This window comes from Macrobrachium nipponense, chromosome 40 (genome assembly GCF_015104395.2).
Source record: "Macrobrachium nipponense isolate FS-2020 chromosome 40, ASM1510439v2, whole genome shotgun sequence".
In the NCBI taxonomy this organism is placed as follows: Eukaryota; Metazoa; Arthropoda; class Malacostraca; order Decapoda; family Palaemonidae; genus Macrobrachium; species Macrobrachium nipponense.
The window spans coordinates 49,620,767-49,637,484 of record NC_061101.1 but is presented as its reverse complement, the minus strand read 5'-3'; the positions used below and the strand labels follow the sequence as shown (position 1 = coordinate 49,637,484).

Genomic DNA, 16,718 nt, shown 5'->3' with positions numbered 1-16,718 from the left:
CGTTTGTTTACGTTGCTTACGACGCTAAACCGCGTAAGACGGAACGACGCAAAATATTATTTTTTATATTTTTTATGGGGGCGCGTTCGTAACCACGAAACATCGTAAGTCGAGACCAGCGTAACCCGAGGACTTACTGCTACTGTAATTCTGTATAAAAGATGTTCTTGTCTGTTTTATTTTACGGGTGAATAATGAATTGTACATCACAGTAAAGTACTTCCTATTTTATTTCACTGGAAGGCTTAATGTCAGTAAGTAAGTTTCCAAATAATGTACAGTTTTTTTTGATAAACAGGATGAAGATACTCAAGAAGAACAGCTGATATCAGGAGAAAAGTATCGGGAAAAGCTTAGAGAAAAGTGGGAACGAGAGGCTGAAATAAATGCTTTTAAAAAAGATATTCATTACCAGGATGTCATGTATAACGGTAAGGATAAGTTGTTTTCATAGTTGTTTTTTGAGGGTATCCTGTACTATTCCTACATGCTGTGGACTTTTCAGTAGCTGATAAAACTAGTAATATGTACAGTATTTTCTGCATTATTGCTCCTTGAAAACAAGCCAGTTCTGTTTACCCAGTGGCGCTTTGGTTTTCACTGTAGAACTGTTCGCAATATGATAACAATGGGATTATTGAAAGTATGCCATCCAGAATTTTCTCATTTTTAGTGACTAGTGCTGCTTTAGAATCCTTTCAAATGTTTATCCTAAAATTCTCTTGGTTCAAGAGGTTAAGTTTACATTCTGCAAATTATATGAAACTGGTATTTTGAAATACAATGGAAGGAATGAGGGATTTTAGAATAAGCCCAAAGGCCAAGTACTGGGCCCTACGTATTAGGTCACAAAGTGCTGAAAGGGAAATTGAGAGTAGAGAGGATTGCAAAGTGTAATAAGAGGAAAACCTCACAGTTGTTTATGAAACAATTGATCGGAGAGAGTGGAAAGGAAGAAATAAGAAAGAGAATATGAATGAAGGTACAGTTGGAATACAAAGGGGTTGCAGCTAGGGGCCGAAGGGATACTGCAAACGAACTTTAAGTAATGCTTACAGCACACTCCTACAGGATGAATTACATTGCATCCCTACACCATGTAGGTATTAAAGGAAGGGAAGGTGCTGAAAAAGCACCCAAAGCTACGGCTACATACTTAACATTTTATAAAATCTGTCATGTTTCAGTGGCAGGTTTTGTGGAAGATAACCTAATAGTAAATTAAACTAAATGACTAATCGTGGTATTACTGAAATACACCAATACAGGTAGTTGTCGACATGCGACTGCAATGGTTCCGACGAATCCGGTCGTAATCGATTTGGATGTGTAAGTCAGCCCATGTTAATTAACGTAAGAATATTTTTTTTATACTAGCCTAGCCTACACTAGGGTAATCAGTACCATCTTTACATATAGGGTAGCCTAGTCTACACTACACAGCATACTTTATACATATATGGCATAGTAATTATTAATTTCAGCTAATTCTCTGGGTTCAATGCACATTGGCTTATGATAATTCAGTACAAAGAGAAACTGAATAATATTTAACAAGTTAGCCTCGCGTATACGATGATGATGTTATCATGGTACACAGTATATCGTATACATATGAATACAGTAGCCTAGCCTGCAGTATTCTGTATACTACATATACTATATTATTTGAGATGAATCTTACCCACTGTTAAATTTAGCTATATCTCCCGCCGATTAGGCGATCGGCATTCAAACAAAAAAATCGAATGGCTCCACCCGGATGACTGTCTAGTTTACCTGTTCTCCACCAGGTGTGTTTCAAATGGTTTAGCTCTTGTCAGAATCTCCTTGCTGCCATTGCGGCTAGGCGATTGTTGGTATTCTATGAAGTTTGGCTGTTTTACACCGTTTACGGTATTGTAATTCATTTTCCTAGGATATCTTCCACTGGAAGTAAAACCAATAACATCAGGCTATGTAAGAATGTTTTTGGTCTAACCAGGATGGTGAAATTGGAAGTTTATCAACATTCCTTTGTATTGGGCAGGGGTACAGGGTGTGATTTTGGAACTACTAGAGTGAAGAATGTAGGAATTGTTCTGAGAAATTTATGCCTGAATATGTCAGATATAGGAAGACTGGAAACTAATAGATTGCAAAAGCAATCAGTTAAATCAAGGCTTAAACCTGTCAGGCTATCCCTACTCAGACTAGGCATTTTAGTAGGCTAGTTATTGACTTCCATTGTAGCTCCGCCTTCTACTCCCCATTCGGTTCAGGAAAAGCTTAACGAGAAGTTAGAACATTAACCTATTTAAGTTCTAATACAATTTGAACTTAGTTCGTGACGGAACGTTCTGAATCCCTCCAGTGTGTGCTCATTTTCGCGTTCCCTGTTAGAAGTAGGTGTTGGTGCCCTCGTTCTGTACGTAGCCCGAGCCTAGGACTGCTTGCGATAGTTGGAAACGTCCACTGCCAGGGTCGGTTTCTCGGGACGATGGGATTCTTTGCTCTCCAATTCCTACTTCGCCCTTTTCCTGGTATGAAATCTTGTTTAAAGTGTCGCCAAAGGACGTTAAAGAGTTCGAATAAGGACCGTTTCAGTAAACGTTAATGCTCGCTCCGTAGGGCGCATTCTGTCGTCTTCATCACCGTAGTTTGAGGTGTTAGCATGCATAGGCTTAATAATATATGATATAGGTGTAGACATTTTATTGAGATGATAATATCTGTAGCGAGTTTTACACCGTTTGAGATATGTCGTCTCGGTCGACTGTTATCTCTCATGGTTTTGGTTATTCTAAATTCTTGTATGCTAGCATATTCGTTTTCTTCGTAATGCTTGTGTTTGTTCTTTGCGTGCTTCCTCTTCGGCTATCGGCAAATCTCTTACTACTGCCTCGATTAATGTTTCTCTTTCAAGTCTACACTGTCTGTAGTATCTACAGTTCTCGCCGAGTTAGATATTCTAGCTTCAGAGATTTCTAACTTAGTTTCATATAGGAATGCTTTCAAGTATGTACGATCGCTTTCGGACGAGGCGGGAGCGTTGTTGTAACTCCTCTCCCACCGCCTCCCACTTTTGGCGCCTCGTTCTCTCTCTCCCTCTGTCGACTCGTGCGGACCAGGGTTCCCAGACGTACGATAATTATCGTACGAGTACAATAATTTGACCCTCTGTATGATAAACAATTGTTAATCAAAATACGATCATTTGAAGAGATTTGGTACGATAATTTGTCTGATACATATGGAACCCTGCTGTGGACGTTGTTGGACTCGTGAACGCAGTTGAATCGTGCGGAGTGGGAACTTGGCCGAGTCTCGAGTCACTTAAACTGTCTTGCTCTCATTGAGTTGTGGTGGATTCGTTACAGCACTTAGCTACTGTCACCTCTCATTGATAAGTGTCGCTTTTTGTCGCCAAGGTTGCGGAGAAAGAGCAATCCTTCAAGCTCTTTGTTTACTTCCTGTCAGCAGCTGTCTCCTTCCGTTGCCCGCTGATGGAAGAAGAGTTTTGAATGGAATTGGAGGAACTCGTTTTGGGCCGGTTGGTGTTTGTTGCCACACTTAGCCTTCCTGTATTCTCATTTTGTGAGGATAGAGGCCGCATAGAGAATATATCTTGATTGTCTTAGGTATTTTGGCGAGCGTATTTTGGCGCGCACTAAACATTGGAGAAGAGAATCAACGCTTTCTCCAATTTGAGAGCATTTCATAACTTTTCTGTCCTCTGACACAATCTCCCTTTGTGCTGCCTTGGCTTGTCGTCTTGTCTTTTAAAGTTGCGGAGAGCCGAACGGCCGCCTTTTGCTGTACAACGCTTATTGGTCCTTTAACTGTCTTTAATAGGAGGTTCGCTTTCTTTCTCTTTCCTATGGGGAAATGAACTTGAGAGACAGACAGACATGCTGATGGATTTTCAGTCTAACTTGAGTTATTATCTTCTATTTATGTTGTCTCGTCTCTGCAACTTCTTAAGAGAGGTGGAGACGCCAACCCAGTGGGATTTTTTAGCGAGGAAACAAGGTAACTAAAACAAGTAAACTCATTTCTGATGCTGCAGGGTAATCTCCTCATGCTTATACTCACTCTGTTTGGAAGTGAGACTTTCGCTTCCTGTCTGATTATGCAGTTCAGGATTATCTATGGTAGTCTTATTTTATACCTTTCAGGATAAGTGGAGATTCAGGTTCTGGGATATGGACAGTTGCAGCCTCCTAACATGCATGGAGAGACTTGGGACCAGTATGTTATATGGTGGAGACGGTGAAGGGCAGTTGTGATTCTTTTTGATTGTCCTCCACTGGTTTATTCTCCTTCTTATAGCTTCCCTTGTCTTCAGCAGAGATCTCTCATAAGTCTCTTTTAGTAGGAGATTGTATATAGAGGGAATGATGGTCCAAGGGTAATTCTTTAGGAAGACACCCATAAGTAATTGGAGATATTCTTGGACATTTGGAGACTGAATAACAGTAAGTGTCTGCCCATTCTTGGACATTGGAGACTGAATAACAGTAAGTGTCTGCCCATATACTTGTTGGTTTTCTAGCATGGTTTTAGTGCCTTTCCAAAGAATGGTCAGACTTGTGGTACACATGCAGAATGTATTCATTCCACTCTGTCAACAGTATTCCAAAGGCCAAGGACCTGTTGCTTCTTCTGGCCCAATTTCTATGCACTTTATTGTTAATTCTTTATATCCCCATTCTTATCTAGTGATGTGGGGATGATATTTAATTATGCATGCTTGTCGGTCAAGATGAATAAGGCATGTGCTGCTTGAAGATTTTAGACCGGAAAGAAACTTCCTATTGGTAAGGGCTTTTCCTCATTAAGAAACATGGCCTTGTGGGTTATTTTCAGATAATCATGCTCAATTAATGTATGGTTTCAGCGTAAGAATTACGACTTACAAATAACTTTAATTAAATTTGTAAGTAATCCAGAACCAACTTTGGCTCCAGGACTGTAGGAGGGACACTTTAACCAGGAATCATCCATTTGGTTCTTAAACCTAAGTCCAAGTTTTTTGTTTTCTTTTCCCTCTGTCCATGCAACACAGAGTTTAACCAGTGTCATTAACCTTTCATGCAACATAGAATGGTCAACTACACCTGGTAAAACTTTTAAGATGTCAGGGCAGTGGAAAAGACATCAGGATGCTTAGCAGGTTTATTCCCAGTCAGAAACAAAGTTTGTTCGATACGTATACAAACCATCGGTCCTTAACAATAGGAAGTAGCTAGCGGCAGCTGGAACGGTCGTAAGCTTCGAACAAGGGGAGAACGGTAGTTAACTGCTTGTCCGACAGTCGCGCGCCGCGCGACTGGGAGGTAAACAAATCACTTTTGCTTTCGGCCGCGGGTGTGAAGGACGTGTTCGTCATCGCTCTCTGCCCGCTTCATCGTCGTATGCTTTGTTTATATTGTGTTTTCTACTAATGGTTTGTTTTGACTTGAAAATGAAACTGTAAGTACACTGTTTTCATTTTCATTACTTAATTATGAAACCAACATGGGAGTTATCGCCGTAGATGCGGCGATTTCCTCTCTTTTCATGAATTGAACCCTTGAATTATGCTCGGTGCCGAGGGCGGGCGCGCTCGCGCCGAGTCATGTATTTTTTTGGGCGAAAGTGTGTAATTGAAAAATGTAAGTACTCTTTTCATTATATGTTTGCCCTGTGCGTTCGTTACCGAGAGTGTGTTTGCGCTCGGCACGAGCCTTTTAATTTTGTATATAGAATGCAATGAAAGTGGATTCGCAATTGCAATATTCTTTTCATTTTCATTTATTTATTTGCATGAAATTTAATTGGATCAATTTCGTTCTTACCCGGGAATTGATCCTTACGATTTTTTTATGTGAAATGAAATCGCAAGTGCAGTATTCTGTTTCATTTCATATATATTTTATGATAGCATCATATTATTGGATCAAGTTTCCGTTCTTACCGGGAATTGATCTTTTCCCCTTTAAGTTCTATGAAGTGAAATCGCAAGGGCAGTATTCTGTTTCATTTTCATATTACTTTTCACTGCTGTGCGGGGGTAGGGGAAGCGAAGGTCTGCCAGGAAGTCGTCGGAAAAGCCTCTCCGCGACTCCTTGGTATCCGATTCTTCGTCTTCCTTCCTGCCCCCGCTCAGCTTCTTCGTTGTATTTTGTATTTGGGGTCTTCTTGCGTTCGGGAGTGGGGCATGTTTCCCCTTCCCCCGTGCGTGAGGGAACCCCTCTTACTAATCTATCTATGTTACCGCAGGTGTACATCCGTGGGAGACGACCTTGGACAGGTATGGACCCACCCGCGGATGGCAGGCGTGCCTAGCATCCACGGGCTGCTTTGCAGCGTTTCTAGCGAGGTCTGGGGCGGTCTCCACTACTACCACGGCCGCTTATGCTGCTCCCCCCCCTCCTGGTCTACACTCCCCATGCTGTGTCGATGACGCCGTCTGCGCTACTAGGGCCGCAGCCGTACCGAGGTGGGGTTGCCGCCGCCGCCTGTTTTTTCTTCGTGGTTGCCTGCCCCAGACTTCCGCTGTTCCAGCAGCTCGCCCCTGGACCGGCCGCCAGGACCCAGGTTCCGCTGGCTGCCGATGATTCTACGAGGCGATCGCTGGGCCTGCCGTACCTGCGTACTGCCGCGATGTGATTCCCGCTGTTGGCTTTGGCTGTCCTTCTGGGTCTACCGCTGCCGCTGTTCCTGCCGCTCCTGAGCTGGTTGCTGTTCCTGTCGCTCCTGATTCCTGTGCCTGTCCATGCTGGTCCTGCCCACGGTTTGTGTCTTCCCCAGTCCCAGGTCCTTCCGGACAGGTGCAGTCGGGCCCTGTTGCTTCGGCAACTGCCCCGGCTCCCTCCTGGATGGAGGACCTGAAGACTGTACCCTGCGAGAGCTGACGAGGAAGAGGAGAAGAGGAAGCTGTCATCTTCGTCTTCATCGTCTGCTGCTGCCTCTTCTCCTTCGACTTCTAAGGCCCATAAGCCGAAGAAGAAGAAGGCTGCCTTCCCCCCTAAGAAGTCTCCTTCGGGAACTTCTAAGGGCCCGTCCCACCTCGGTGGGACGGGCGGGGGGTCCTTCTGCTGGTCCTCCTGCTCCTTCGGGAGCGGGGCCCGTCTCCCCTTCCGTAAGGAAGAGATAGACGGGGACCAGAGGAGTATCGGTTAGCTCTGGTACTTCCTCGCCTGGTGCTAGCGGCGATGCCGCTACGCCAGGTTCCGTTTCTCGGTCTTCTCGTTCGCGAGAGATCCCGAGGTGGGTACGTTCTCCCCTCAGGGAGACCGTGCAGCAAGTTTCGGCGCCAGAGTTCGCTCGGCGCCAAGACGCGGCACGGAGCAGAAGGCGGGTGAGAGACGCTCAGGTGACTCTTGCCAGGCCAGCGGCCCGCTCTTGCAGCGACCAGCTGGTAACCCAGGGTTTTCCCCCCTAAAAGAAGGCTCCTTCGGGACCTTCTAAGGGCCCGTCTCGCTCCGGCGATTGGGCGGGGAGCTCTTCTGCTGGTTCCTCCTGCTCCCTCGGGAACAGGGCCCGTCTTTTCTTCTACAAGGAGAAGAAGACGGGGACCAGAGGAGTACCAGCTTCGGCTGGCACTCCTCGCCTGGTTTTAGCGTTCTGCCGCTAAACCAGGATCCGCCTCGGCTTCTCGTTAGCGAGAAGTACCGAGTGGACGGTCTCCCGCGGGAGACCGTCCAGCCAAAGTCTTGACACTCGAGCTCGCTCGCCGCCAAGACGAAGCGCGGAGCAGAAGACTGGCGAGTGTCGTGCAGACGACTCTCGCTAGGCCAGTGGACGCTCTCGCAGCGACCAGCTGGCTGCTCGGGTTGACGTGACGGTCGCTGACCAGCCACGGGTTGAGGCGAGGAAGGGGTCCCCGCGGTCGTCGGTACCAGCCACAGCTGGTACCAGCGGCTCGACGCGCCGAGAGGACGCTCGCCGGTCTCACCGCGACAACGAGCCTAGCAGGTCACCTGACGCCGCTCCTATCGGGACCGGGCGGAGACGGTAACCAGCAACAGCTCGCCTGACGCTAGACATCAGCGTCGACGTTCTCAGTCGAGCCGCTTGCCACAGGTGAGCGGCACGGCCAGGCCTGCAGATCGATCCCCACCGCGGGTTGGTGATCGGCTGCAGCCCCCCACGTACGCTGGTCCTGCCAGCGAGCGGGGGGGGAGCGTCAGGTCTGTCTCTCCACTACCTTCAACTTCCTCGGGCTACACCGGGAAGAGCGAGGTAGCTAGGAGTGATCGTGAGAGGTGCGCCGCTCACGATCCCGTCACGACGCCGCACGTGCCACGTATGGTCTTAGGGACCAACCAGGACGTACGCGCAAGTGATTGGAGGCGACCGTCAGAGGGGGAGACGGTAGCGTCAGTTTCTGTCTCTCCGATACCTTCAACTTCCTCGGCATACGCCAGGAAGAGCGTTGGTATATAGGAGTGATCGTGAGAGATGCGCCGCTCACGATCCCGTCCACGACGCCGCACGTGCCAGGTTGTCTTAGGACCCAACCAGGACGTACGCGCAAGTGATTGGATGGCCCTTCTTCTGAGGAGGAGGGTCCTGGGAGCTGCTCTTGTTGGAGGGACTGGACGGTCCTACTCCTCAAGACGCTGTAACTTCCGAGATTCAGAGTAACTTTACCCAGGTTATTGCACTGATTCGTCAGCACAACGACCTGGGGGCAAGGATCGCCGCTCCCACCAGCAGAGCCCATGTCTCTGCTCGAGTCGTTTTGGGGCCCCGAGAGGGAACCCAAAACCGAAGGCGGGTTTGCCGCGATCGGAGCTTGCCGATTCTGTCTTGAACCAGAGTCTCTCGTACTCCGGACAAGAAGGCTCTCTCAGTTCTGGCCGGTCGATCAAGCTACTTCCACTCCTCTACTGCGACAGCGGCGTTTCTACGTGTCTTCGGACACCGTATTTAAATACTCCTTCGGTCCTGCCTGAGAGGTTTCGACCTCGACGAGGACTGGAATGAGTCGGAGGACGGTATCGGCTCTCTCCTGTCAGGTGTCAATCAGCCCCACCCAGACGACGTTCACAGTGGCGGCAGACCCTTACCTACAGTGAGAGTTCGTAACCCTCCTCGAAAACTTTTTCTCCTGACGATACGTTTTCCCAGACTCTGAGAGGCCATCGCCGCAAGGCGATGGCTGCTCCTACTCTTCTCCAACTGCTAGTTCCACTGGGGAAGGCGAGCGAGTATCCAATTCCTCCCCCATTCCCACTCTCCTTACGGCTACGAGGGAAAGGGGAAGGATGCTACAGAGATTTCTCTGTAGGATCCCACGTTGGGGACTGCGCTACCAGGGGGGACCTTCGGGTCCTACCTGACGTAAGCCCCGGTCGTTGAGGAGGGATCCTGCCCCATTCTCGATTTCTACGGGAATCGAGAGGACCACCAGCCATATCGTTTGACGAATTCGGTGGGGGTTTCGCAGACTGCTTAGAATTCTACGGAATTTCTAGCGCATTCAGAGTGTTAGAGTTTCTTACGATCTCCAAACACTTAGGCGAGACCACGGTCCAAAGTGAGCGAGACGAGAATCCCCGATATGTTACACGATAATCGGGAACCTCGCCTATGCTCGAATTCCTGGAATTTCTAGCATTAGGAAGAAGACTGCTGCTGAAGAAGACTATCTCACAGTAGGCGACCAACCTGGAATAGAGAAGAACGGACGGGAATATCCAGTTTGGCTGGAACTATCGTCTTAGTATTCTGTTCACCATTGAAGCTTTCCTTCGAGGAAGACTTCTCCTTCACTCTCTTTAATAGAGAACGAAGGTGGTCAATCTCCAATCCTTATTTGTTTTCTTGAAGGAAAGAATTTAGGATGGAGATCGTTGTTCAGAATCCTACAAATATACTACGTATATTAACCTCGCGACATGATTCTGCTAAGCAGTTGAATGGTCCGAGGGGTAGGCGCATATCCTGGTTATTCTACGGATTGCGACTTAGACGGAAAGTATTCTAATTGAACTGCAACCCGGGTTGCCTGCAACCTCCCAGGAGTTTCCAGTTTCAATTTTATATCTTATGGTGTTGTCACAACAACACCATTTAAGCTTTTATATTTACCGAAATTCGTTTCGCTTAAATATAATGCTCGAGCATCTTTTATGCTCTGTGGTTCTAGCCGAACGCATCCTTCGTGGAAAGGATTACTTGGCAACTCAGGATGACGAGGTCAGCGACAGCTACTGCGTATGAATTGCCCGAGGCATTTCAGTATCAGCTGCCGCTTTGAGATAGACGGTTGTTTTTATCTTTCTCACCTGCTTGGATTGAATAACAACCGTATCTCTGCCCAACAATCACGGACTTAAGTCTCTTTGATTAAACGGGGATTCTCTCATACATGAAATGACTATACTACTGCTGTGAAACGCTAGTATTCATCGTCTTCGGTATTGCGAGAATTTTAAACAGAGATATCTATTCGACTCTCATCTTCTGTTTACCGCACGGTAACAGAATTCTGTAATAGTCTCTTGCTGCATCGTATCCCGATAATGCGAATGATTTTGCGGAATCTGAGTTTGTCCTCAAAATATCTTGTATTCGGAGGGTGTACAATTGTTCATTGTTCACCCCGGATTAGCAGATGTATTGAAAGACATCGCCTACTCCCACACCTGCCAGCTCTACTTCCAAACGTTCAGCCCATGAGAAGCAGTTCTTCAAGCGGCACTCCCCTGTGTTTCATTACTGAAGAACGCCCCGCTTTCATTGCACAACGGACAGCAATGAAATGGCGGTTAGCGTTTTCAGTCATTTGTAAGCACAGGTTTAGAATCTTGAGATTCCTTCTCTCGATTCAGCTGGAAGACGTAGGTTGCATTCATTGCCTACCTTCGTCTTCAACGTCACTTAGTGTTGTTTCTCCTTAAGCTGAGATCCAACGTCTATGAGATTTTCTTGCCATCAGGGACCTCGGTCTTTTGAAGGCAATTGACTTTCGCCTTTTGAGCTTATGCATTAAGAGAATCATCGCCGTGCCGTCCGGCATCGGTGACTAACAAATATTTTATTTGTTTGGTCTCTCAGCATAACTCTTTAAAGGGCGAAGGTCACGTGACTTACCCGGATGCTTGGACAACTTGCCTCTACTGATTCCGAACCAGTCAGTCGGCAGCTGTCAGAGTGCCCGAGTCAGTTACGAACTATGCTGTGGACTTAGTTCGGTTGTTCCAGAGCAATCATTACTTCGTCTTTAATAGCTTGTCAGTATGAGTACTGTACATAACCAAAGTCGAGAAGAGGGATAGGTCATACGACTATTCCCTTCTTTTCGTCTTAGGTAACTGCATGACTTCTCTTGAGAAGTCAAGCACAAGGGATGGGGATTTGTGACGCTCGATTTCGTACCGATCTTCGTAGCGAAGACTCAGAACCCTTCGGTAACTGCGATGGGTTCGAGTCCTTCACAATACCCTCCCTAATGGACTTCACCGCCTTCGATGCGAAGGAGATGCTGCCTTGTCCGCAAGAACAATTCTCCGTGGCGCAGGTACTGAAGGCAGGGGTCTGGTCAACCAGACCACATGCCCTTCCTTCTACCTTCGGGATTACCTTGCCCACAGGTCCTTGGATCCTTTTCCTTGGGACCCGTGGTGGCTGCTCAACACCTTGTTTTGTAGCGAACCCAGACCCTCGCAGGCTGAACAGCATCGAGTCCTGGTGTGACCATAAGAATGTGAGTGAATGAGTGTGACTGGCTCTTCCCATCTTTTTTCTTCCCCTCTACCGTGGTTAGAGGGACACGGTCGTCACCCTGCTGGATAAGGACAAGATGCAGGTGAGATATCAAACAGAGCCCATCCATCCCTTTCACTAGGGATAGGAGCGTATATCCACTTCCTCCAACAAGGGGAGGAAGTGGATGCCAGCTTGAGACAACCCATACTTTATGTTGCCTCTTGCAAACAGGAACAAGTTCTTGCTTGCTGGTACGAAGAGATACGCTTGCCTCTCTCTTAGTACTCGGCCCAGAGGTCTGACCATTGATCCTGCGGTGCACACCCCGATCAATCGGACAGAGGCTTGGATCCCTCCCTCGCTCTTACGACCAGGGAGGCATTCCAGGGATGGACGAACACCAGTCGTTCATCAAAAGACTCAGATTCCTCCCACCAAGAAGTGGAGTCTTCCTATTGTTAAAGGACCGATGGTTTTGTATTACGTATCGGAACAAATGACAATTGTCGAAATTGCATTTTTTCCTAACTATACAAACCTAGAGTCCTTTACATATAGTCCCTCTCATGCCACCCCTCACTGTGTATTTTGCATGGGCCAAAAGCAAAAAGTGATTTGTTTACCTCCCAGTCGCGCGGCGCGCGACTGTCGGACAAGCAGTTAACTACCGTTCTCCCCATTGTTCGAAAGCTTACGACCGTTCCAGCTGCCGCTAGCTACTTTCCGATTGTTAAAGGACCTCAGGTTTGTATAGTTAGGAAAATGCAATTTTCGACAAATTGTCATCTTTGTGGGAAGTTGCTGCTTTGAGTGAAATGAAAACAACATATTGGTTTGATCATCCATTCTGTGGAAGGACAGTGTTTTAGCAATTGGGGATTCAGGAAGAACAACTGCTACAAGGGCCCTGACGTCCATAAGTTTGGCACTTGGGTGGATTTAAGGAACACTCATTTAGCTTCTAGCATGTAGATGAACAGGGACAGCCAAATGATTACTACTACTTTGTTGGCCCTCAGGCTTGAGCAGTGGATGTTTCCTTAAATTTTGCCTAATTCAGACTCATAGGCCTGCCCCTTGTATCTACTCTGAATTCTATTGAGCAATTTCATGTTCAAGAATTGCTTAGTACTCTGTAGAGCTCTTGTAGCCTCAGGCAAAAACGTTTTCAGAATTTCCAATGCTCTTGGTAGATGTCTCATTCTTCCATTGAGAAGAAATCAACTCTACTACACAATTCCATACAGTTCCATTGATGTAGGCATCTCCTTAACTGATTGGAGAGGTTAGAATGTCCCCTCCCATAATAAGATTTTCAAGTTATCATAGGATCTGTCCTTAATTTAAAACTGCCATGGCCTGGGGTCAGAAGCAGTGGTCTATGTGTTGCTGAGGGTACCATTCTGGAGGAATTTTCAGCACCTGGAACCTTGTAGACGTCAGTGTCTTCTGTTTAGAGGAGATAAGACTTTTCACTGTCTACTTCCAAAGTTATTGTTCCATACGTACTTTCCTCAGTATTGCATCAAGTACTTTTAGATCTTGCCAAGGACCAGCACTGTAAGGTGTTGAGATTGAAGCCCCTTCATCTCTATATCAGTCTCTCTCTGGAGTTTAGATGCGGGTCTAAACTTTATCTGAATTTACTGTGAAACATACCAAATTTGTAACTAATTTGTATTTTTCATAACTAACAAACCTGAGGTCTTAACATTAGGATTTACTAGCGCCAAGCTGGAAACCGGTAGAATTAAAATTACACTTGTGAGATCCAGGGATTAATGGCATCTATACCAGGTCACAGGGCATGTATACCCAGAATGCCCACGGCTACTGTGACCCACCAGTTATTTTTCCTACCGCCTTTAAGATAAGATGTGTTACTGTCTATCTGATTTAAAGCCGGTTTTCACTTTGCCCGTTCTTATCCATTTCATTTTTCATTTCCTATTACCTTTTCTTTCTCCGAGTGTGATCAGTGTGAGGTAAGAGTGTATACGTGGTATGATGGAGAATTTTGCCTCAACATCGGGATCGTCTACCGTTTCGCAGAGGAGACAAAGGAAATGCCCAGGAGTCAGTGGCTTTCCATGTTCTAGGTTCCTAACTTCGGTGTCGACGGATCCTCATCCAACGTGTAGTAGGTGCAGGGAAAACGTATGTACGCTTACTAATCCATGTTCTGTTTGTCGCAGTTGGTCGGTGGAACAGTGGAAGAAGTTCTATGGGAAAAGCCAATACAAAAGGAAGGTGGTGACGCCATCTTTGGATGACCAAACCTTACCGGCTTCTTTTTGTACCCTTCTTTAAGCTGGTGTAAGGGAATGCTATTTTAGCTTTCTGCCTTAGAGTTCCCTGTAAGAATTCCAATCTAACCCGTTGGGGGGGAAAAAGAGGAAACTTCTCTATCCTGTTGGGAATTTAAATTTAAAGGTTAAACCTAGAACATTTTTATCATCCTTTTAGAGACCCTGAAGATCTTTGTCAAAGGTAAATGCTGGAAGAGGCAAAATTAACCTTTGGTTTTGTGGTTTTAAGAAAAACATGTTGTGGTCAAAGTTTAGCCTGGAAGAGGCAAAAATCAACCTTTTGTTTTGTGGTTTTAGAAAACCTAGAATGTATTTGTGAAGGTTAAGCCTGGAAGAGGCAAAGTTAACCTTTTGTATTGGGATTTTTGGAAACTTATAACGCCTTTGCCAATGGTTAAACTTAAGGCAAAGTTAACTTTTGCTTTGTGGTTTTAGAAAACCTAGAATGTATTTGTGAAGGTTAAGCCTGGAAGAGGCAAAGTTAACCTTTTGTGTTCTGAATTTTAGAAACTGTCAAGGAACACAAGGTCCTCTGTGACATAATGGATAGGCTAGTGTATGAGAACTAGCTCCATATCTTCTACCTTATTGAAGTTAAACATTCATAATGTGAGCAGCAGTTGCCACTTCATTTAGTGTTAAGTAAATTTGTCGCTCCAGAATAGGATTGATGTGTCACAGTAGAAGTACAATTCAGTTTTTGCCTGATCACTGCCTTAAGTACAGGGGTCCTCGAGTTACGACGTTGATCCGTTCTTACGATGCATCGTAAACACGAATTTCAGCGTAAGTCGGAACATGAAAAATACCACATGATTTAATGTAAATACCTATCAATAACAACGAGAGAACAATTCCTTACCTTTATTAGTTTGATTGGCTTGCACACTGGAGAGGAAGCTGCGGTGCGGAGAGACTGGGGGAGGTTAGTGAAGAGAAAAAGAACCTCCCCAGAAGTGCTGGAGATGCTGAGGCAGATGATTCTTGAGGTGAGGCAGAACATACTAGTACTGGAGATGCTGAGGCAGGTGATTCTTGAGGTGAGGCAGAACATACTAGTGAAGATGTTGGGGCAGGTGAGTCTTTAGGTGAGGCAGACCTACAGAAGGTGCTGGAGATACTGGGGCAGGTGAGTCTGGGTTAGCAGAACATTCAGAAGGTGCTGATTAGCAGAGGCAGCTGAGGTAGAGGGTACGGATCTTCTGCAGGCCTCTCTACCTTCTTAAAATACTGCTCCAGGTTAGTCTGAACAGAGAGCGACCTCTTTTCATCAAGATCTCCTTGTAACACTGCATCAAATCCATGACGCCTCTGGAAACCCTAGTGAACCTGTCCAAGTTGGGATCCTGAGCTCAAAAGTTGACAACGCTTGCTGCAACTCTGCAAAACCTCTTATCAAGTCCTGCCTTGTGAAAGCCTTAGGCTGGGGTGGGTGCTTCTTCTTCTTCCTCTATTATCTGCTTCTCCAGTTGTATCAGGTCCTCAGCAGATAACTCCTCGCCATGAGACTCCAGCAGCTCTGTAACATCATCAACCTCCATCTCCAAATTGATTTCCTTACTCAGGGCAACAACGTTCTTGACAACTAGCTGAACTCTGTCCTCAAACCCATGGAAAATCATTCACAAATTGAGGACAAATTTTCTTCCAGACACCATTCATGTTTGTTTGCTTAACCTCCTCCCAGGAATTAGCAATGTTCTTTACAGCATCAAGGATGTTGTAGGATTTCCAAAAGTCCTTCAGAGTCAAGTCCTTCTTGGTTTCAGTTGCCTGTAAAGCCATAGCAATTGTCCTTCGTAGGTAGTAGGCCTTGAACGAAGCAATCACTCCTTGGTCCATAGGCTGTAAAAGGGCCGTGGTATTAGGTGGAAGGTAAAAACCACCTTGACATTAGGGTTGAAAGTCTCCCAGCTGGGCAGGGTTGTCCCAGGGCATTGTCCAGCACTAGCAACACCTTAAAGGGGATACCCTGGAGGCGCAATACCGCTCCACACATTGGAACAACAAAATGGTTTACGAACCAGTCCTCAAACACTGCAAGTGTCACCCATGCCTTCTTGTTGGACTTCCAAATTACTGGTAGTTGACCCTTCCAAATGCCCTTGAGTGCCCTTGGATTTCAGCCTGATACACCAACAAGGGCTTCAGTTTGAAGTCGCCAGCAGCATTACCCCCAAGAAGTAAAGTTAGCCTCTCTTGCTGGCTTTATGACCGGGTGCTTGACTTCTCCTCCTTGGCGATGTAAGTGCGGTTAGGCATACGCTTCCAAAACAAACCTGTCTCGTCTACGTGCTTTAAACACTTGCTGAGCAGAATAACCCCCCATCCTTAATTATCTCAGACAACGCTTTAGGAAATTCACTCGCTGCTTTCTCATCCCCACTAGCAGCTTCACCTTGCAATTTAAGGTTATGGTAATTGGCCCGAGCCTTAAATCGCATAAACCAACCCCTACTAGCCACAAACTCTTCACTTTCACTTCCCTCCCCCTTTTCTTTTTTAACGCTTCAAACAATCTTTTCGCCTTCTCCTGAATCACCATAAGGCTGACTGGGATACGCCGTTGATTTTTGGTCTTCCAACCAAAGCACCAATAACCTTTCCATTTCAATTATTAGACCACTACGCTGCTTAGTTATCACTGTCGCTTTCATAGGAGCAGATCCTTTCACATGTTCAACGATGCGCTCTTTATCTTTGATAATGGTAGCAACGGTCGAACGG

General features: G+C 46.2%; 1 protein-coding gene across 1 annotated transcript in view; it reads left to right on the top strand.

Annotated features, from left to right (window-relative positions):
- The window catches only part of LOC135212146 (coiled-coil domain-containing protein 174-like), a 74,491-nt gene that overhangs the window by 54,009 nt on the left and 3,764 nt on the right, over positions 1 to 16,718 (top strand). The window contains 1 exon segment of the mRNA XM_064245557.1: positions 299 to 431. Within this exon segment, the coding sequence (XP_064101627.1) occupies positions 299 to 431 (133 nt within the window).